Raw genomic sequence first — 24,184 nt, 5'->3', positions numbered from 1 at the left:
ACAGAAAAAAAATAAAATCTAAGGAATGTAAAATGTGTTTTTGTTTTTTGGCTTCCCCTCCCCAAAAAAAGTTCAAAGAAGGAAGAAGACCCCTGCCCAGGGTAGTTATGGTCAAGGTTGGCAGAGCTACTCAGTTTTGATCTGGTTTCTTCCTTCTGTGTCAAGAATAATAACATCTGGGGGCAGAGTCAAGATGGCAGAGTAGAAACAGGACCTCCCCCCGCCTCTGGCTCTCACCACCTCCAATGCATGTAAAAGGGGACTCTGAACAAACTTTGGAGCTACAGAACGCACAAAATGACACAGAGAAGCTAACCTCCCGCTGAGGACAGCCCTGCAGGAATTGGCCAGCACAGCGCTCTGGGAGCTGAGCCCAGCTCCACGCCAGGTTTTAGACCCAGGAAAGGCCTGACCAGCCTCCTGCTAGAGGGACTCCAGATCACCAGCAGCTATGGCAGTGCAGAATTATCAATACACAGATGCTAAGGACAAAGTGAGAGGTCAGTGCAGTGTGATCTTTGGGACCCTGTAGTTGGGAGTGTGGTTGGCTTCTGCCCCTAGGGTGAGAAGCCACTGAGGGCTGCAGCACAGCCACCACTATGTGGCAGCTTCAGCTCCTGGCCTGCAGACTGTAGGGGGAACTAAGTGACCATTCTAACGGGTAATAGCTCTTGCTTTAACCTGCTTGGATCTGGATTGCGGTCTAGGATGGAGATCTGGGGGTGTGTGACCAGCTTGCCAGAGTGTGTGGAGGCTTCAGAGAGGGCACCCAACTAATACCGCCAGCAGCTGGGAAAATCCCAGTGTTTGGTATGAAGCTCCCCTGTTTGGCAGCTGAGTCCGACTGTGGCAAAAAGCCCAAAAGTCAAGTAATTGAGTGGCAACATGATCAGGCAAAGGAAGCAAAGCAAACAGAAGAATCCAGCATTAGACTCCTATTTTGGGGACAAAAAGGAGCAACATGGAACAGGAGGAAGACAGTGAAGTCAGAACTCCTGCACCAAAAGCTTCAAAGGAAAATACGAGCTGGTTACAAGCCACAGAAGACCTTAAGAAGCAGGTAAGAGAAGTGGAGGAAAAACTGGGAAAAGAATGAGAACGATGCAAGAAAATTACAAAATGAGAGTCAACAGCCTAACTGAGGAAAATAACACCTTAAAAAATAGACTCAAAATCTGGCAGAAATGAATGATGTAAATCAGAAATTAGTAAAGCATTTGAAAAATGAAAAAAAAAAATAAAATCTGAACTGGAAAGCACAGAACAAAAAAAGTTAGCATGAAGTTGATATCCAAGATAAGTAAAGAGATGGTTAAGAGACCTGCTCTTAATGAGTTTCAGTCATTTTACCCAGAGAAACTACATCTGCAAGAACTGAAGGAACTGATGTTTGTGACTGGGAATCAAAATGACTGGTCTAAAGCAAGGCAAATATCCAGATTTCCAAAAATAAGAGAATGGACTCTGCCAACTATAGATTAGTATGTTTGATTTCAAACACAAAATGAAAGAGATGATTAGTGAATATCTGGAAAAAGAAGCAGTAATTAGAGGTGACCTGCATAGGTTCATCAAGAACAGGTCATGTCAGACTAACCAGGATTCCTTCGACAGGTTTCCTAGTCAAGGGGTTTGTGAAAACTTGACAGAAATAGTTTTCATGTTAGCAGATTATTTGATAGAGGTTTTCATCATATTCTATTAGAAAAGATAATTAAGATTGTTTTGTGTTGCTACTAACTTTTCTATTTTATTTTTCTTCAGTACAAAATATGCTGGATGAAGATTAATGCTTTATAGAATATGAATTCTGCTAAAACTAAGCCCCCTTGATTCCTACTTTATTTTTCTTTATTATTTCCACTGAAAGTCTTGATCTCTGATCCTCAAAATGAACATTATTACTTTGTCTAGCTATATAAAGTAACTTCAGAAATCTGATTAGAATCACACTAAATCTTTTTTTTTTTTTAAGCAATTGGAGTTAAGTAACTTGCTCAAGATTACACGGCCAGTTATTTCTGGGTGTGGTGCTGAATGTCTGAGCCCGGGATTCGATCTCCAGGTCATCCCAACACTGGAGCAGTGCTCTTACTTGCTGAGCCACCTGGCCACCCCTAAGCAATTGGGGTTAAGTAACTTGCTCAAGGTTACACGACCAGGTGTTTCTGGGTGAGTGCTAAGTGTCTGAGCCTGGGATTCCATCTCCAGGTCATCCTGACACTGGAGCCAGTGCTCTTATTCGCTGTGCTACCTGGTCGCCCCGATCGCACTAAATCTTAAAGTTAATTTAGGCACTCTCACTCCCATCAGCATGGCATAACAATGGATAATGAAAAAATAGTTAGGTCTATTTTTATAAAGTGTAGAGTATGTTTGTATGTTGTCTCCCAAATATCTATGTGTATTTTATGGTTATTTTGAAGGGATTCTATGTTCTTCTGAAAAGTCTGATGATAAGAGGTTTGTTATATAGCATGCTACTTTAATTCAATAAAGTTACTTAGTTCCAATTAATTTTAAAATTGAATTTTCAAAGTTTCCTAAGTAAGCCGTCATAGATCACAGATAGATTTTAGAAGTAAAAGTGACTTTACACTTTATCTAATTCAATCCCTTCATTTTATAGATGAGGAAATGGAAGTCAAGCCCAGAGAGATTAAACAAGGTCACGCAGGTAATGTGTGGCAGAGACAGGATCTCACCCCAATTATTTCTTCAGATATCAAGTCCAGGGCTTTTTGCACTATGCTGTGCAGCTTACTTCCCACGGAAGGCAGAGTGAGTATAAGTGTGAGTGAGTGTAAGTGTGTGTGTGCGTGTGCACATATACTCACACATAAACAATTTTGCATAAAATCTTAACCACATAATCATTCAATATACTCATAAATTTATAGTATGGGATAAAAAAAAAAACCTTAGGGTACATTATTTACAATCTATTGAGAAGTATGAAAAGTTTACAAAGATAGTAATGAAATAATACTATTTTTTCCTTTAGCCCTAAACTGTTGGCTCTCTTTATTTTTTCTGAACTTCCTTGTTGCTCTTTTTGACAGGGATGTAGCTGATGTGCATATTGTTATTGCATCTTCAAGTTAACCAATTTCATAAGTCTCCCCATATCTTCTTATTTTTCCTGTCATTTTTATGGCACAAAATAATTCCCATACATTAATATGCCACAATTTATTCAGTCACTTGTCAATCATTTGACATATGGGTTGTTTCTAGTTTTCTGCATTGATGAATAATGATACAAGGAATATTCTGGCATAAGCAGATTCCTGGCCAGAACATTCTTAGGAGAGATGCGAACTAAGGATCACCGAGTCAATGTGTATGAACAGCTTTGTAAACTTGTAACAGTAATGAAATTTGAAGATCCCTTTGTACTGACTAGCTAACAGGTACTCAGCACTTAGTATCAAGCTAATTATATCAAGCCTCTGTTAAGAAACAGAAGGTATGAACCCCTATTGCTGATGTTAACAGGAAGGGGCTGAACAGGAAGGAGCTAATACTGCATAAGGGGAAAATCCCCAGCTGGTAGAGTCAGAACTTTGTGGAGCAATCAGGGAGGCAGAGCAGCTACTGCCAGAGACGGAGACAGAATTCCTCTCAACGAGCATCTGGAGGCTGGGCTGCTACTGCTGGACTGAACTGAGAACTGAGAAAAGAAATGAGAACTGAGAACTAACACAGAACTTGGACTTGTGTTGGCAAAACTTCTTCTGAGGGCCAGCCAGAATTGCCAGAGGAAGCATTACTGTGGTGTCAGTACTTTGTCTGTCTGTTTTGGGTCTATGCTGATTTCACAAGGCAGAAAGTGAACTGAGAGACAGCTAGGCGGCGCAGTGAATAGAGCACCAGCCCTGGAGTTAAGGCCTGATTTCAAATCCGGCCTCAGACACTTAACACAAAAACTAGCCGTGTGACCTTGGGCAAGTCACTTGATTTTCTGTGAATATTTTGCTCTTCACTTATTTTACTGCATAGAGAATTCGCTATACTCTGTAATCAGAACCTTGAGGCTGTTCACAGCAGCAGTCCTCTGGAAAGCTACTTGTGCTTGGCTTTACAAAGCTTCATTCTATGATAATATTTCCCTAAAAGACCTGAAATTCACAGCTGCATCAGTAAAAAAATGCGGCTACTTCTCCAGTCTCAATAAAATTGATTATTATCATTTAAAATTAATTTTTAAAATCACAACCATTACTAATGGTTGTAAAATGGAACCTCGGAATTTTTAACATTTCTTTGTGGTTGTTAATAATTTGTGATTCTCCATTCAAGAATTGCCTATTCACATCACTTGACTACATGTCTACTAAGGAATGACTTTTGCTCTTACAAATTTGTAGCAATTTCTTATAGACTGGATGTAAAGCTTACTCAAAAATATCTAAATCAAAGTGGACTTCTTTACCATGAACATCACTTTTCATTATGTAAAAGCAAATCAAATCTATTTATCTTGACTATTTCTTTTCTTTCCTGAAAAATGCTTTCACCTTTCTACAACAGAGACAGATAGATACAGCTTCTTTTTAATAATTAGGTCTTTAATTCATCTGGGTATGTATTGTTTTGCTCTGTTTTTTGTCCTTCTCAGTTTCAGGTGCCAGGGATGAGCCCCACCAGACTTGGGGGTTGGAACTATGGTGATCTTAGAGCCAGGATTCCAGGCGGAATATTGCAGCCAACCAGTCTGGCAGAGAAATTCTGAGAAGCCAGGGTGCCTGGGACAAGCCTTAGGAAGGTTCTGGACTTTGAACGTGGATTGTGCTCTATAGGAACTGGACTAAGTTGCATGTATATTAGTTTCATACCTCAGAGGAAATATTTCTGTGTTAAAGTTAATCTAACTTCTTTAATTGATCCTACTTGCATTCTTGTCTTGGTGGTTAAGTGTGGTTAAGTTTCTAATTCCATTTGGTTTACTCTGGCAGCATAGATACATGGAGGAGAGGAAGCAGGAAGTCTTATTCCTGGGAAGAGGGGGTGTTGAGGATTTGGGTGCTCATTCAAGTAAAGAGTGAGAGGAATTTGCCTACATCTCTATGGGGAAATTGTCTATGGTACAGAGGGATTCCAGTTGGAAGCAATGAGGGAATCAAGGAAGCATTTGTTTCCAGTCAGGACAATTTTCCCATCTGATAAAGGGTTGAGTTCCTAATAAACCCCAGGTTACAAATTTCTGTGGGAAGAGCTCCAAGTCATTTGGAAAGCTCAGTGTGGATTAGGTTTCCCTGTGAGATGGAAGTTAGTTTTCTTTACCTGTTTTTGCTTCTAGGCTAAAAAAGGTCCGAAGCAAACAGAAATATTTTGACAAACTGTGAAAAATGTTCCTTGTTTTGTGACTCTGCAATATTTTGTATATGAGGATAACTGTGATTTTCTTTTGTATGTGTGAGAATGTACATATGATCATACAGCACTGGCTGTTTTGAGACTTGAGTGTATAAAACTAGAATAGCAAGTAAAGGGAAATTATTTATTCCTCCCCAGAGAACACAAAAGAATTCTATTAAATTCAGAACAATGATTGTTTATTAAAAAAATGTGCCCCTGCTGTAGACTCCAAATCCAAAACAGGATAAAGTGTAACATGCAGCATTTAGAGAATGTTCAGATGGCCTAACATGCAAGCATTTGACTTCCCTGTGCCCCCTACCATGTTCCCTTACCAGGTGGCTGATCCATGAGTTAAAGCCACGGTGAAACTGGAACCAAGATACCAGGTAGGATGTTCTAATCAGGTAGACTGATAGGAAAGCCTTAAAATGGCTAGTTGCCTGGGACTGAAACCTCAGGGATGATTTTGGACTTGGAAGTGGGATTATGCTCTATAGGAAAGAACCAAATTAAGCCATTTATATATTTGTTTTATACTTTGGAAGTAAATATTTTTTTTGCCAAAGCTAATCTATCAGTGTTTAAATGGAGATGGGATATAGGAGAATCCCATTCTACACTTGAAAGAAACACAATTAGTGAAGGGCGGAAGATATTTGCAGGAGCCAAGACATCCCTTAATCCTCTTAAGGGAACGGGTGACCCTTGGGGGAGGGGTGAAATGTAACATACCTGGCCTTCAATCAACAGGGGCCAAGGTGGCTAGTTTTAAATGCATGACCTTATCTGGGATAAAAATGAGTCCTTTGTTTTTTGTGGATCCCTAGAGATTCTCTGCTCAGCATTTATTTTAGATAACCCAAGAATATTAGATTCTAGAAAAACTGAGCAAAAAAAAAAAATTATTTTAGGCAATAAACGTATAGTCCATTTTTTTTCAATAAGTATTCCCTCATATACTAATTTTATCTGTGTAATTCCATAAATCTCATTAGTTGATTCTATGATACTTTATTATTGAATATATGTATGCATGTATATATTGGTCTACTGATATATTACTGAATTCTATATATACCAATAGTAAATTTATTGCTAGAAATCTGTAATTACTATATTGCTATTGTCTAGCAGAGACTTTTATACTATTCTCTGGCATTCAAAGTGACCTAGACTGCTAGCCTACGGTAACTGGGCTAAGTTGTTTGCATATATGCTTTGTACCTCTGAAGTAGATATTTCTTTGTAAAAGCCTGTATGAATGAATGACCGAAGAAATGAATAAATAAATCTGACTGGGTCACAGTAAACTTTGGAATACACTGCTAGAGTTTCTTCCTTAATTTTCGGGGTATTATGAGGAGTATAGAATAAGTCTAGATATAGCATGGTTATATAGTGTAGGGATAAGTGAATGCTAGTCAAAGAAGTCTGAATTTTACTGAGTAAACAGTAAGGATCCATCAAAAATTTCTGATTGCATAACAACAGAAGATTTATGAAGATCAAAAGACTGGGAATGAAACAAAGCAAAATTCAAAGAGGTAAAAAGTCCTAATAATCAATCGACAAAGCCAAAGCAGAAAATAAGCCTGTATTAGGGTCGCAGCAGTAGGACAAGATAAAAAAAATAGATGACATGGTGGGAAATGAATTAACAAGACTAATAATTAATTGGATATGACAGATAAAAGAAAACTAAAAAGTTAACAGCAAAACTTCTAAAAAGGAGAGTGGGTACATGTTTTGCAGTGTCACTGACAAAAGTAAAGCCAGAAAAAGGAGGGGCAGAATCTTAGTTAAAATGTTATGATATCCCATACAAATAGCTAACAATTATATAGTGCTTTAAGTTATTAAGGAAGGACAGTTAAAACTTTAGATATATTTCAAATCTGACCTTCATAATAACTCTGAGGTATTATTTTTATTCCACTTTACAAATGAGGAAATTGAGGCTTAGAGAGGTTAAATGCCTTGCCCAAATTCACACAGCTTGCAAGTGTGTGGCAGAATTTGAAATTAGATCTGACTCCAAGTCTGATTACTCTATTCCTTATACCACCCTATGTGCTAATATATGAAGGATTTGTGATTTCATCAATATGGTCCTTCCACCAACATAGGTGTAATCTCTAAGTGATCATAGCATGGGAAAGGGAAAGTTCCTACTATGTGTCAGACAGTGAGCTAAATGCTTTACAATTATAATCTCATTTGATCCTTACAACAGCCCTGGGAGGGAGGTGCTATTATTATCCTCATTTTACAACTGAAGAAACTGAAACACAAAAAAGTTAAGTGACTTACCCAGGATCACATAGCTAATAAGTGCCTTAGGCCACATTTAAATTCAGGTGTTTCTGACTTTAGGCCCAAAAATCTATCTACTGTACCATGAGCTGCCTCAGAGAAAGCAGCATCCTACAGCAGACACAGCAGTCACGGCACTGGATTTGGATTCAAACACCCTGGGTTTAAATATCCTTGTTAATTGGATGAAATCTAGGCCACCAACATGACCTTGGTCAAATCACTTACTCTTTCTAGGCCACAATTCCTCCATTTGTAAACTGAAGACTAAAGGCTTCTAAGTAAATAATTCTATTACCTATAAATTTATTTGATAGGGTCAAAAAAAAAAAAAGGCAGTGATTTGACAGAGGTATGCTATCTCTGAAGCTAAAGGAGAAAAGAATATCCACAAAGAATGATAATTAACAACATTAAATGGTTGCAGAGAGGTCAGATGATTCAATGAAGGAAACCACCAGTAACCTCTGAGGAAGTAGTTTCATTAGCACTAAAAATGAAAACCAGATTACAAAAAGGTCGAGGAAAAAGTAACTATAGCAGAAAAAACAAAACAAAAAAGATAACTAGATAACTTTTCTATGCAAAGAAGAGACTATACAAGGGAAGTCCTTTTTTTTTAGGATTGCCTATTTACAGGAAATAAAAGGAGTCAAGAGAAATGGAGAGATTGAGAGTGCACAGGAGGTAAGATATGAAACGGGCCATAGAAAAGGGAGGAGAGCATAGGATGAAGGGCACTGTAAAGTACTTGTTATTGGAAAGGAATAGTGATACCTCTTTCTCTGGGACAGAAGGATAAGAAGATTCACTTTTCTGAGAGTGATAATACTGTAAAGTTTAAAGAATTTTAACAGGGAAGGGGAAGGCAATTTCTGGGTTTTGATGACTTCGGCTTTCTCAGCGTAAAAAAAAGGAAGCTAAAACATCTGTTATTAGTGTGGAGGACAGAGACAGAGTTGAAGATTTTAAGTGAGAGGAAGAGTCCCTAAGGGGAGTAAGACTGATAGTCAATAAGGTTAGAAGGACTGACAAGTAGCAAAACAGGCAAGTCAAGTAAGTGATTTTGGAGCCTAGAACAGAGAAATCTGATAGGGCTCTTACCCCAGGGTGAAAGATTAGCAGGAATAGAATTGTAGGTGAAGGGATAAGGAAGATCAAGTAAGGGACAAAATCTCAATAGAAGATATTCATACTTTGATAATTCTGCAGATTTTCTCAAAATTATACACAAAAGATGACTGCCATAAATTCACACAGTTTTCACAGATTAAATGCAAAACTCACATGAATTTCAAACTTCCAGCCACTCACTGCCTCATCCGTAAGGATTTTAGTGAAAGATATTGTTAGCCCATCTCGGAAAAAACGTTGACATGCTTCACTTTTAACATCAAGACCTATATGAGAAACAAAAAGAAACAGTTTTGTTTACAAAAATAATAGCACCTCCCATGCTTATCACTGACCTGCACCATAACCATTCAGATGCTTAATAAATCAGGTAGTTATGAATTAAAAAAAAACTCACTACATTACAAAATATTCTCTGAAGGTTAAAATTAATAAGCAAAATTATTGGTGTTTTTTAATGTATGGAAAGATCAAAATTTAACTTGATTTAACTAACCACTTTATCTTCAATACATGTTTAAAATTCATAACAATAAATCTCCATTTATAAATAACAAAGAAACGGTCCATGGCTGATGTATGAACAACACTATTTCCCTCTGTTTTGGATGTTATCATCTTTCCTTCCTTCTGCTGAGTTCAGAGACTATCTAGGACTTGCCATCAGTTAAATCACAGCCCCAGTGTCGGCCAAGGATCATGTGTGTTATGGTAGGTTGGCTGTGGCACGACAAGTTGTGATGAGAAAAACTGAGTCTTTCCATTCCGTACTGTTCTCCAACAGGCGCACCCCCCCCAACCTTCCATGCTAGTTCCTTTTCTCCTAGTATTCTTCTGAATTCAAACTCTGAGCTTCATATCCCAAAACAGAGCTTCCTCTTCAGGATAAGTAAAGTGTGATTTTCCTCTAAAATATACATGCTATCGGTATCTGTTTCCTATATGTGAATATCTTCCCTTTGGGGAACTGGTATTTTCCTTTTATTTACTAACAGTTAAAAGAAGTAAAAGGAAAAAGGTCAAGGTAAAGGAGAAAACCCTTAGGCAACCATAATAAGTTTTTGTATCTAATTTCTATAGTAAACCTGGTCAAAAGCAACTGAAGGATGCAGTTGATGCAGGAATTTTAGAGAAGAAGAGTCTGAGCAGGCTCAGTGACTTGCCCAAGGTCACATGGTTAGTGATCATCAAGGGCCAATCTGAGTTGAAGTGGCTCCTCTGACGCCAAGAAAAGGGCTCTTTACATGCACCACACTAACCCACAGAAATGGGTACAAGTGGCTTCATCCTTGGGGAAGCTATAAAACTTAATCCTCTTCATTCATCAAATAAGCATTTATTAAAGACCTATGTTCCAGGCACTGGGAATATGACAACAGAATATGACAACAGAAGCCAAGATTGTCTGTACACATACGGAGCAATGACTAGGGAGATTTTAGAAAACTGAAACAGTTACAAGGGTTTGCTCCGACAAGTGGCCTAAACTCGAATGAACTCTGAAGAAAGACGTAGGTCCTCCACCAGCAGTCATCTCAAGCCAGTAGAATCATTACCATAACCAGTTTAGATCCAAGAACATCTACCACTACTACACTGGACAGGAGGGTTGAGTTCCTGGATCCTACTACAATACAGGTGAGGAATGGAGAAATACTATCTTGCAATATAAATAAATTAAAATGACAATTTATCTACTGCTATTATACACTATACAATATTTTCAGGTGCAAAATGGTTTGAATGGAATTTTGGGACTAGTAATAACAGCATGTACAGCATTATTTCCAATAGTAAACTAGATGGTGTTTAGTCAGTTAGGGCACTACCCAAATCCCATTTATTCATTATTCATATCATGAAATATTAGAGAAAATTATAAATGCATATAACCCTATGCTAAGTTGGAGATTACTTGACAGAGTAAACCAAGTTTTATAGGAATGATTTTCTTTGGACTATATCTTTGATTTCATTGGTACTGGTATATACCCTCTCCATCAATGCAAACTAGCATCTTCTCTGCAATTTATGGTCCTAGAGGATATAATACTCTGGGTACACTAAGAGTTAAGCAATTTTTCTAAAGTCACACAACCAGTATGGGTCAGGGGCAGGACTCACCCCAGGTTTTCCTGGCTCCAAGGTCCAGTCTCTATTCACTAAAGGACATGGATTCTAATACCATAAACAGTTTTTAGATCAGTAGCAGTCACTTTGACGTGTTCCAGTAGACATTACCTACTGAAAGCAGTTTTGCATGGATATTTTCCTTTAAATCATATACCTATAGATAACTTTGCACTAAATAGTTTGCACTAAAAAATGTAAACAAAATCATACTCATGTTTGGCTATACTTTTCCTATACTAATTGATTTTGCTGTTCTTATGTTGGTTTACTTAGCTGCTTCAAGCATTTTTAGTTCTTAAAAATGGCAACAAAGATATACATATAACAGTATACCTCTCCAAAGTACAACATCCTTGAATAAACCAGGCCACCAACTCAGTCTTATATTTGGACATGTTATTTGTGTACACAATTCTATGTATATGAAACATTGCTAATATCTATTCTTTAAGTATAATTCTTACAAAAATACATAAAACATTATTTTTCAACTTGGAAATTCCAATTCTACCTCAAACTGAATCCTATGTAGTAAGTTCAAGAGTTACTAAGCTAACCTGTCAAATAAAAGAAAAAAAATATAGATAATATTGCTTTCTGGATTTGCTTCCTTCATTTTATGAAGGGCCTCTCCTCTCTCCCAGATCCTATTAAAAGAATCTGTTTTAATTACCAAGGTTTTGCTGTAGAATAACAACATGAAACAAAACTAAGAAAAGGGGATGAGTGTGTGTATATACATATATATATATATATATATGAATAAATTAACCATTTGTATCAATGAAACCTGTTAATTTTCCTATTATATTATCTCACAAATGACAATAATTCAGGTAATAAGGGAAAAGGATGAAAAGGTAAACTCATTTGATTTACCAGTATTTTTGGTAGTCACAATATAATTCTACACCATTTTTTCCTGTGTACTAAAAAAACAATAGTAAACAACTATGCTACAGAAATTGTGTAAATTAATTTGGGGGAGGGGAGAAGAGGAGAAAATTAGGTCTGAGGTCATATTAAAAATAAAACAAAAAATTTTTAAGAAAGCTGCTAATTAGCTTATTACTTAGGATCTTAAGAAAGTACAGCTTCAAATTCCATTAGGAAAAGCATTATAGACTATATACATACATAAATCAAAGTCTTCAAGGTGACAGACATTTTAGTGGTACGCATTATACTAAGTACTGATAATATTGATAACTCACCTTTTTTACTAAGATCAATAGCAGCTTCTAAAAGAACTTCTAATTCCCCTTTTGGTAAAACTGGAACCACCCATCGGGGCCTAAGGGTTACAATAAAAGTTTTTCATTCATTAGTAGTCAAGAGGGGCTATAAAGAACTGACCAATTTTAACATTCTGATTGTCATACGTTGAGAATGTAGCTAAAAAATTTAGTAGTCCATTAAATCACACAGCATGGGGGCCAGGAAAACCTACTGTAGTCAACTAGTTCTCTAAGCCATAGAGCAAAAATACATTGATAACGATGGAGGAAGAGAATATAAAATTCTGCTTTAACAAGCGTAACATGACATCCAAATGGCTTTGTAATGGTAAAATATCAGTTAAATGTTTACTTTCTGCTACAAAATACAAAAAGAGAACTTAGTTATATATTCAGATGGTAAATTCCTACTACTAAAAAAGATAGACATTACCATTACCAGAAACAAAATATCATTACCAGAAACAGAAGTGATGTATAGATACTGAATTGCATTCAAATACAGACTCCTCTGTTAATATTTAGTAGGTACCACCTCTTTCCCAGGAAGACAAACTGTCACCCCTGTCGCTTAATAGTGGTACATTTTTACCTCTAAAGGTACTACCTAACTAGTAATTTAGATGATATGACCCAGGTGGCATATGCCATATTCCAAAAAGTCACATATTTTGAATACCTGGGTGTCCCATCTCAGACAGATAAGATGGGACATAGTGGAGAGATTACTAGATTTCAAATCAGGGAGAAATGGACCTGGTACCACAAATCTGCCACTTGGTGGCTTCGAAGCAATTCAAATAACCACTCTGGGCTCTACCCTATCTCAAGGTTTTTGGGGGAGTCAAAATCAAATAAATGTGTGGAAGCACATGATTAACCATATATCACTAATATATTTTATATTATTTCTTCTCCCATCTGCTTTATTCCTGTTTTGCTCCTCCACTCCCCTAAAAAGACCTTGATTTCAATGTTACTTCTCTAAAGTAACTATTTAACAGCTAAATGAAAGAGGAACAAGGTGGAATAAGATACCCACAAAAGAGGTGCTATAAATGAAGAGGTTTGGGGGCTAGGGGTATGTACTGGAGTGGGGAAGGACAGTAGTTCCTAAAAAAGAAAAGAATATATGTTGGGATTAACAATGCCCAGATGAGCATACTTTGCTAAAAGCTCCCAGTAAGGTTGAAAGATCTAGACTAGTCTATAGGAACAGAAATTAAGACTAAGAAATTCACATCAGACCCACTCAAAAAACTGGATCCACACTATGGTTCGTTCAAACTTTGTTTTAGACCAGTACAATATTTAGGCCCAATCTTTGCAAGCAAGCCTGAGAATCTCAGGTATTATGAGCCCTCCATTGAATGGAGAGGCTTTTAAGTACTAGGCCTTGAACTCTTGTTCAATAGTAAGGACAATTGGGGCAGCTAGGTGGTGCAGTAAGTAGAGCACTGGCCCTGGAGTCAGGAGGACCTGGATTCGGATCCGGCCTCAGACACTTGACACAAAAATAAACTAGCTGTGTCACCTTGGACAAGTCACTTAACCCCAATTGCCCTACCCTCCCCCTCCAAAAAAAGCAACAACAACAAAAAATCAATAGTAAGGGCAACATTCATTCATTCATTCGTAAGTTTTCCTCCTTTTCTTGCTTAAGAAACAAAAAGCAAACAAACAAAACGCCCAGGTGATTACATTAAAAACTCACAGATATAAATACGTGCAGGCAATGACCAAATCGACAAATATATAGAGGAGGGAGATAGAAGAAGAAATAGTGGAAAGACTTCTTGCGGAATCATAACTATTAAACACAATTCTCTATTTCTTTTGATTACTTTCTCCTGTATTCTTTAGGGGGAATATTTACTGCTATCTCATTTGATTTTTCTATCTTCAACAAGTCACAGCACCATGATATTTTTCCATTAACATTGGAAGCAAGAGCTACTAGTTCTGGCTCAAGCTTAAATGCCAAATGATAGTATGAAACAATGCCAATATTCAAAATTCTCTATGTAGGTAAAAATAAAAACTAACCTGTTGATCATGTCATCCAACTTTGCCAGGTCAGTATGGGGAAATGCAGGTTCCTCATCTTCAAGCTGGGGTGGGGCATCACCTTGACCCTGTTCATCAGGGGGTGTTGCTGGGGAGTTCTCATTAGAAGAATCAGGCGATGAAGTCTTAATTTAAAATGAAAATTTCAAGATTTGTTTATAGACCATAAACACAGAACATCTAGTAAGAAACCATATGTAATTACAAAGTTTATGAATTCCTTTTAACTTATCATCTTGTGTTATACTATTATAATATACATATATTAATACAAACACATCACAAATTAGTTACTATAGTGTCAATACGATACTGGTTTCCATATAGATTAATTTCCATACAAATTATAAGATACTATGAGTACACATTTTGTGTGAAAAATAAATTAGATGTTAGTATAGTTAAGAATTTAATTGTATTATCTGGAATTTAAAGTTCTCAGCTCTATTTTCAAATCTGTAAGTACCTACAATTTAACAAAAGATACACAAATAAAAACTTCACTCTAATTTATTAAAGGCCATTTAATCTAATAATAAAAAGGAAGTGGAATCTGAAATGTTTTGTCAGTTTTGCCAAAATGAGTTGTCACTTAATTATAACTAAAAGAAGCCCAAGAATGTTACATGGAAATGACCTAGTAGAAGCAGCTAGGTAGCACAGTAGAAGATCTAAACTCGGGAAAACCTGAGTTCAGACATTTAACTATCTTTGTGACTCTTTGTGCTTATACTTTTAAGGAAATCTACCATATTTGTACAGTCCTAGTACATCAGAACTGTGGGGGGTGAAGGGGGTAGTTAGACATTCTAACGGGGGGAAAAAAAATCAAACCAACCAAAGATGTTAAAAAAACAACAACAAGTATTTATCCCACTATAACACCTATAAGAGGAAGGGATTCATGTCTTCACAAGATCCACCCAGGAACTGGAAGGGAAGAGGGAACAAGTGTAGTCTAGTGTTACAGTTTACTGTTTAAGCCAGGGGTGGGGAACCTTCAGCCTTGAGGCCACATGTGGCCCCTGAGGTCCTCAAGTGTGGCACTTTGACTGGATCCAAAAAGAATGAATTTCCATCACTGGAGAGCCCAGCAGGAGCTTCAGGGAGACCTTCCCTCACTTCCCCTTTTTATTCCTGGGTAGATGCACCTTCTCTCCCACCTACCTCCCACACTATTCTGCCCCTGCAGGGCATCCACTCTCTCAAGTTTATTCCTGTCTTCCCAATGGTGGCAGCTCCTTCCAGGGCAATATTCTTCCCACCAGGCTATCATTACTGCTCATTCCATTTGAATGGGAAAGGAGTTGCCAACTACAATTCTTCCAGTAAGAAGGAAGACTATACCATGCACTTAGACACTATGCACTCCAGAACCACCCCCAATCCCCTTTCTGATACTCCTAAGGCTTTGCCATACGCCTTGCTCACTATACCTTTAGTACTACTGTGTCTTACTATCCAGCCTGTAGCTCTAAACCCTTCTAGATATGTTTTCTCCTGAAATTAGTACATTAATTCTTTAAGGGGAGAGAACAACTCAAATTTCTATATTTGTATTCCCAATACGTAGCAAAATACCTGCTATGAAGTACTTAGTATCATTAATTATCATCTCTATGCTGATTATTCTCAAGTTTACTAGACCTGAACTCCAGACCCACATCTAACTAAATATTAGACATTTCAGGGCGGCTAGGTGGTGCAATGAATAGAGCACCGGCCCTGGAATCAGGAGGACCTGAGTTCAAATCCTGCCTCAAGATGCTTGACACACTACCGTGTGACCTTGGGCCAGTTGCTTAACCCCAACTGCCCTCCAAAAAGCAAAAAAAAAAAAAAAAAAAAAAGATTCTTTAGGGGCGGCCAGGTGGCTCAGCGAGTAAGAGCACCAGCTCTAGTGTCGGGATAACCTGGATCAAATCCGGGCTCAGATACTCAGCACCACACCCAGAAATAACTGGCCGTGTAACCTTGAGCAAGTTACTTAAACCCCGATTGCTTTAAAAAAATAAATAAATATTAGACATTTCATCTGGATGCTCTGTAGTCATCTTAAACTCAACCATGTCCCAAACTGTACTCATTATCTTTGTGCTACCACACATCTTCCCTGTCAAACTTCCTGAGTACTGTCCTGGGCACCACCATCCTCCCAGTTCCCCCAGGCTCACAATCTAGGTATCACCTTTGACTCCTTACTATCTCACCCCACTCCCACTCTGTCCATATCCAATCTGCTGCCAAGGTCTGTCAATTTTACCTGTGCACTATCTCTTGAATATGCCCTCTTCTCTCCTCCGATGCTGTCAGCATCCTCATATAGGACCTCCTATCCTAACACCTAGACTATTTCAATATCCTATTGGTTGGTCTACCAGACACAAATCTATTTCTGTTCCAGTCCATCCTCCACTCAGCCACCTAAGTGATTTTCTTAAAGCACACATCTGATCATGTTACATCCCTTCCCTTCCCACCTACCCCACACTACTCCCCCAATAAACTCCAATGGTTCAGTATTCTTCAATCCAATGACACTGCCCTTCACTGAGCATTTTCACTGGCTGTCCCTCACACATGTAATGCTTTTCCTACTCATTGCAATCTCCTGGCTTCCTGGCCTTCAGGTCCCAGCTAAGATCAATCAATCAATCTATCATTTGAGACCTTAAAGGAAAACAGCTGTTACTTGGACATACTAGGAAGAATAAATAGCTTTTATCTATCTCGATGGCTGGTCCTAGAGTCAGAAATCTGATTTCATGTCCTATCTCTGACAAATGCTAACTGTGTAATCATGGCCAAGTCACTTAATATCTCAATTAGCTCATAATGGATGGAGTTTCTATACCAGAAGTTTCCTACACAGATGACAGGTTTGAATGATATACTTCTTCTAGACTACCTCCCCCCAAAGTTTACTTGACAAAAATTTGGCTTTAAGCAACAGAAGATTGAAGGAGAATGGATTTGGGGCTGAAAGAGCGCAATGAAGTTGTCTAGTCCAATTACTACATTTTAACATCAAGAAAACTACAGGCCAGGGAAATGATGAATGCCACACAGGTAGCAAATGGTGGACAAAGATTCTGAAGCCTCTCTACCTCAAAAAATCAATGTGGTTGGGGTGGCTAGGTGGCGCAGTGAATAGAGCACCGACCCTGGAGTCAGGGGGACCTGAGTTCAAATCCGGCCTCAAACACAACACAAAAACATCAATGTGGTCTTCTACTGTATCATATCTCAACACTATGAAGCATAAAAAACTCAAAATGGATATGCAATCTGAAAAGTAATGGTCACATAAAAATTAGAATAAAATAAAATCAGGTACATGTACCTACATGAAAAATCTTTACATCAAATATCTCTATGGGTCTGATAACCAATATCCACAGAGTATTAACAAAAAAAAAATTACTCATTGATAAATGATCAAAAGATATTAACAGTTATCAAGTCCTGAATGCCTCAACCTCTTGTCCTATTGCAAGATCAACCAAACTTCAGTCCTACCCTCACATCCTCTGCTCCTATTCACTTCTTGCTTACGGTAGCCAAAAGGAAAACAAAAAAATGTACTGAGTGTACTATAGATTTTTTTTAAATAAATTTTAATTTCATTTTATTCTGAACTTAAAATACCCCCCCTAAAAGCCTTTCCATACCTTTAAGACAGTGTGCTATATGAAAGTACCAATCTAGGGGCGTCTAGGTGGCACAGTGAATAGAGCACCAGCCCTGGAGCCAGGAGAACCTGAGTTCAAATCCAGTCTCAGACACTTACTAGCTGGGTGAGCCTGGGCAAGTCATTTAACCCCAACTGTCCTGGCTTTCCCCCCTCGAAAAAACAACAAATAAAAGTACCAATCTATATTACATCAACTTTTTAAAGTATATGAATTCAACAAATAATTTTGAAAACAGTCTGGCTATCTGCAATTCCTTCTAGCCTTTCTTTTGTTCTTTTATTTTGGGGAGAGAAAGGTGTAACAGACCTATCCTCTAACCCATTCCCCTCTGTATCTATATACTATAAAAACATAAACCCATTCACAAACCCTCCAAATTGGAAAGAAAAATTCCAGTAACAAATATGCAAAGTAAAATGACATATATTCTCACAATGACCAAGTCCAAAACAGTATCTCTCATTGCGCACTTTGAACTTATTACATCTTAAGAGTGGGGAAGCACATTTTATTATTGGTTAGGTGGATTTGGGGTTGCTTGTTACACTGATGAAAGTTCTTTAAGTCAAAGTTGTTTTTTATTACAATATTAATATTTAATAAATTGTTTTTCTGGTTCTGTTCATTTCATTCTAGTTCAATTCACACAAGTCTTTCTGGGTTGCTCTAAAACCGTCCCTTGTGTCATTTCTTACAACATATTCTATTAGATTATATTCACATACTATAATTTACCCAGCCACTCCCCAACTGATAGGCACCCATTAGTTTCTAATTCTTCTATATAAAAAAGTGTTACTATAAATACAGATAGTAGATAGGTAGGTAGATACAGATAGATAAAAAAACAGAGAGACAGGGAATACAAAAATTTCCATATCCTTTGACTCAGCAATCCCACTGATGGTGATATAAACCAAAGATATCAAAGATAAAAACTAGAAAGATCTTATCAAAGATAAAAACTAGAAAGGGATCATATACACCAAAGTATATATATCAGCATTTCTGTACCAGGAAAAGATTTAGATTCACATCCATTGGAGATTGGCTAAACAAATTTAGTACAGGCATATATTCGAATCTTCCTGAGTTGTAATACATTTAAAATATGAAGACAGAAAAGCAACAAGATAATTTTGTGAAGTGATGCAAAGCAAGAAAAACCAGGAAAACAATAAACACATAAACATAAAGAACTGCAACAATAAATTCTGAAGTCCCTTCAATGACAACAGCAGAGTTATAAAAACAAACCTCCCCCCAAATGAAAACTAAATATTATGTAGTAATGAAAACAAACCTTTTCCCAAAAAAATATGACAACACCTCCCCAATCTCTTTACAGAGTTAAGTACTGTGAGTGTGAGACAATGAATACATTGTCAGATTTCAATGATGTGTAGGTTTTGATGAATGGCTGTTCTCCTCTTTATATTAAAGGATGGGGAGGCACGAATAGATGTATATTAGAAATTACATAATGTAAATATGTATACATATACACATACCAAAAATTTTAAAATAAAACTTTTGAAAGCTATTTAAGAAGGAGCTATAAATGGGGTTCACTTCAATTACAGCAGAGCCCAAGAGAAGAAAATGTTATGTCCATAGTTGAATGGAAAATGTTAACTGTTCATGGTTGATCTTAAAAACAAACTTTTCTATAAAATAGAGAAGAACGTTTTACCCACCAACTCTCAATTTGATCAACACTTTTAACCTCTTTTCCATAACATGAATTTAGAAATGGTAATTTTTGTTTTGTGTATTGACAGTGATAGGTGTTAAAAGGGAATGTGCTCATATTATAACATAGCAATTAGATGAGCAGACAACTAACTGGAGTTAGTCCACTAAGTAGAGTCCGATGACAAGAAAACCAAGACAAATCTGGGGGACCTAATACTGTGCCTAAGTGCAAAGTACATGAACAAATGGGGAAATCATGAGACTTAATGTGTACAATATGTCCAAAAAAAAGAGTAATGAACAAGAATTAGATGGTTTCATAGAGAATGCTCTTTGTGTGTTTTACTGTAGAGAGAGAAATATTCTTCTTTTTGGCATTTAGGTTCTAAATTTTAGAAAAGTAGACTGCATGCTCCTGGGGCAGTGCCTGTCTTGCTTGTTATTAAATATATTTTCTTTCATTTATTCATAGCATTCAAGGAATTCAAGGGCATGTCTATGTCATGATGAAGCACAGAATCAGAATTCTATTAGTGAAGGAATTTTCTGATCTATTTCAAAATTCTGTGAAGTGGGGTGGAGTCAAGATGGCGGAGTAGAAACAGGACTTCGCCTGGGCTCTGGCTTCCACCTCTTCCAATTCATGTAAAAAATGACTCTAGACAAACTGAAGCTATAGAACCCACAAAACGACAGAGAGAAGCCAATTTCCCCCTGAAGACATTCCAGCAGGATGCCAGGAAGGGGTCAGCACAGTGTTCTGGGAATTCAACCCAGCCCCATAGGAGCTGGAGGGATTTCAGATCACCAGCTGTGGAAGTTTCCAGAATTATCAACCCATAGATGCCAAAGACAAAGTAGGAAGGAGGTCCTGCGGTGCATGACCAGCTGGCCAGAGCATGTGGAGGCTACAGAGAGGGCACCCAGCTAATAGCTCCAGCAGCTGAGAAAACCCCAGCAATTGGGACAAAGCTACCCTCTCTGGTAGCAGAGTTCTACTGTGGCAAAAAACTCAAAAGTGAAGTAATTGAGTGGCAACATGAGCAAGCAAAGGAAGAAAAGCAAACAGAGCAATCCAACATTAGACTCCTATTTTGGGGACAAAATAGGATCAAAGCACGGAACAGGAGGAAGACAGTGAAGTCAGAACTCCTGCACCAAAAGCTTCCAAGAAAAATATGAGCTGGTTACAGGTCAGAGATGAGCTTAAAAAGGATTCTGAAAACCAAATAAGAGAAATGGAGGAAAAATTGGGAAGAGAAATGAGAATGGTGCAAGAAAATTATGAAATGAGAGTCAACAACCTGAGTGAAGAAAGTAACACCTTAAAAAAACAGACTAACTCAAATGGCAAAATACGCTCAAAAAGGCAATGAGAAGAAGAATGTCTTAAAAAGCTGGATTTGCCAGATGGAAAAAGAATCTCAAAAGCTTACTGAAGAGAATCATTCCTTCAAAATTAGATTGGAGCAAATGGAAGCTAAACAGATCCAAACAAATGAAAGAATAGAAGGCAATGTGAAATATCTCATGGCAAAAACCACTTTACTGGAAAATAGATCCAGGAGAGATAATTTAGAAATTATTGAACTACCTGACAGCCATGATCAAAAAAAGAACCTAGAAATCATCCTTCAAGAAATTCTCAAGGAAAATTGTCCTGATGTTTTAGAACCAGAAGGCAAAATAGAGGTTGAAAAAATTCACTGATCACTTCCTGAAAAAAGATCCCAAAAAGAAAACTCCTAGGAATATTATAGCTAGGTTCCAGAATTCCCAGATCAAGGAGAAAATATTACAAGCATCCAGGAAGAAACAATTTGAATATTGTGGAAACACAATCAGGTTAACACAGGATCTGGCAGCTTCTACACTGAGGGATCGAAGGGCTTGGAATATGATATTCCGGAGGTCAAAAGAGCTGGGATTAAAACCTACCCAGCAAAACTAAGTATCATGTTTCAGGGGAAAATATGGTTATTCAATGGAATAGAGGACTTTCAAGCATTCTTGCTGAAAAAACCAGAGTTGTATAGAAAATTTGACATTCAGATACAAGAAGCATGAGAAGGTAAACAGGGAAAAGGAATCATAAGGAACTTAACAAAGTTGAACTATTTATATTCCTACATGGAAAAATAATAATTGTAACTTATGAAACTTTTCCCAGTATGAGAATAGTTGAAGGGAATATGTATACACACACACACATACCATGTTTCCCTGATAATAAGACCTATCCCAAAAATAAGCCCTCCCTTTACTGTGTAAGATTCCTCTAAAATAAGCCCTATTGAGATTGCTACTGTAGTGAAGGTGATCCCCTGCGCTACACGCTACAATTCGGTACCCTCTGTATGCACACCCCCCCCCCCGTGAAACGCACGCCGCACTCTGAGCTGCATCCAATCAGAGCTGCAGCAGTGAGCGCGTCATCCTGTTCTTCCCCAGTGATTTGCTTATTGAATAAAGGTACATTTTTTTGTTCACATTTACCTGTTTATTAAAATTGCTGTCAATGTTCATTAAAATAAGCCCTCCCCTGAAAATAAGCCCTCTGGTGTTTTTCTGTCCCAAAAAATTAATAAGACAGTGTCTTATTATCGGGGAAACACGGTATATATGTATATATACATATATGTCTACATAGGAGGGTATATGGGCATATGAATACACATGGGAGGGCGTGTATATATATATATCTACAGGTATGCGTAGATAGAGGGCACAGGACCAATTGAATAGGAAAGGATGATACTTAAAAGGTGAAATTAAGAGGTGAGAGAGGAATACAATGAGAGGAGATGGAGAGAGACAGAATGGGGTTAACTATCCCATATAGAAGAAGCAAGGGAAAGTGGTTACAATGGAGGGGAAGAACAGGAAGGCAAAAGGGAATGGGTCAACCCTATTCTCATTGAATTTGGCTTAGGGAGGGAATGAAATACACACTAAATAGGGTATCTCACCCTACAGGAGAGAAGGGGGAAACGGGATGAGAGGGGAGATAATGGAAGGGAGGGGAGGCTTGGGGGGAGAAAAGCTGGAATCACCCACTTTTGAAAAGGGACAGGATCAAATTAAAGAACAGAACAAATGGGGTGTGGGATAGGATGGAGGGAAATATAGTCAGTCTTTCACAATATATCCACTATGGAAATGTTTTGCTTAGCTACACATGTACAACCTATACTGAATTGCTTATCTTCCCAGTAAGGGTGGGTGACAATGGAGGAAGGGAAAGAATCTGGAATTCAAAGTTTTAAAATCAAATGTTAAAATACACACACACACACACACAATTATTACTATTACTTCACATGCAACTGGGAAATAAGATATATACGCATTGGGCATAGAGATCCACCGAGCCCTACTGGAAAATCGTTGGGGGCATGGGGGAAGATATGGGAGAATGCTGATTGGGGGAGGGGATATTCAGTGTGATCACTATTTTGGGGTGCTGGGTAGAGGAAAAATGTGGAGAAAATTTGCAACTAAAAATCTTGTGGAAATGAATGATGTAAACTAAAAAAGAAAGAATTAAATTAAATAAAATTCTATATAGTATACAATATAATATTTTAAAAATGTCAGAATATTTTGTTTAAATAAACATTCTCCCCCACTTTTAATACTTTCTATAAAAGATTCATTTCAAAAACATAGACAAAATGTACAAAGTTGCATAATGCAAAAAACAACAAAAAAGTGGAGTTTAGGTTGATGAGAAATAAATTGTAGGCACATTTATTTTTGATACAATGATAACAAGGTATTCAATAGGAGAGTTAAATATTACCTTGCACACTACTTAATTTTCTTAGGACAATACTTTCATTATGTTTTTCCAATTTAAGAATCTGAAGTTCCTACCTATAGTTAATTTGAGCAAAAGTGTATCAGTAACCTACCCTATCAAGAGAGAAAGAATCAGAGAACAAAACTGTATTTTCCTCTACCCTTGAGTCCCTTGCCCTCTTGGCCTACTGCTCATCACACCATAACAAACTCCAAATTAGGATCACTCTCATCATCCTCTGTCTTTGCTTGAATTCGCGGGATACTGAATGGAACTGAAGAAAATTAAAACCCACAAAACTATACCGATTGTGTCCACTAAAAATTCATGTTATATGATCTAATCTGGGCCCTCACTTCTGCAAAGTAATACTTTTGCATCTCCCTAATTAACTATCGTGGGGCACCTAAGTGGCACGGGATAGAATGCTAGCCTTAATGCAGGAACTCTTCTTCCTGAGTTCAAATCCATCCTCCGACACTAGTTATGCGATCCTGGGAAAGTCACTTAACTTTTTTTGCCGCAGTTCTTAACCTATAAAATTAGCTGGAGAAGGAAATGGTAAACCAATCCAATATCTTTGCCAAGAAAACCTCAATGGGGTCACACAGAGTCAGACACAATTAAAACAACTTAACAATAACAAAAATTAACTATCACCCTCACCAGTGACTGTTTGAAACATTCTAGTTTCTCTCTTCCCTCAAAATACTTCTACCCCAAACCCTCTTAAAGCTGCAGAC

General features: G+C 37.6%; 1 protein-coding gene across 4 annotated transcripts in view; it reads right to left on the bottom strand.

Moving 5' to 3' along the window:
- USP9X (ubiquitin specific peptidase 9 X-linked) overlaps positions 1–24,184 on the bottom strand; it is a 269,058-nt gene that overhangs the window by 156,986 nt on the left and 87,888 nt on the right. For all 4 annotated transcript variants that reach the window (XM_069065713.1, XM_069065714.1, XM_069065710.1 and 1 more), the window contains 3 exons: positions 14,229–14,374; positions 12,159–12,238; positions 8,965–9,077 (listed from right to left, as the gene is read on the bottom strand). In XM_069065713.1, coding sequence (XP_068921814.1) covers positions 8,965–9,077; positions 12,159–12,238; positions 14,229–14,374 — 339 coding nt within the window. The remainder of the gene's footprint in view (positions 1–8,964; positions 9,078–12,158; positions 12,239–14,228; positions 14,375–24,184) is intronic.

The sequence above is a fragment of the Petaurus breviceps genome, unplaced genomic scaffold, assembly GCF_028583685.1.
Source record: "Petaurus breviceps papuanus isolate PSGF00001 unplaced genomic scaffold, PetGlider_PUasm1.0 90700, whole genome shotgun sequence".
NCBI lineage: Eukaryota > Metazoa > Chordata > Mammalia > Diprotodontia > Petauridae > Petaurus > Petaurus breviceps.
The sequence above is the reverse complement of the archived record's forward strand: the minus strand, read 5'-3'. Positions and strand labels throughout refer to the sequence as shown.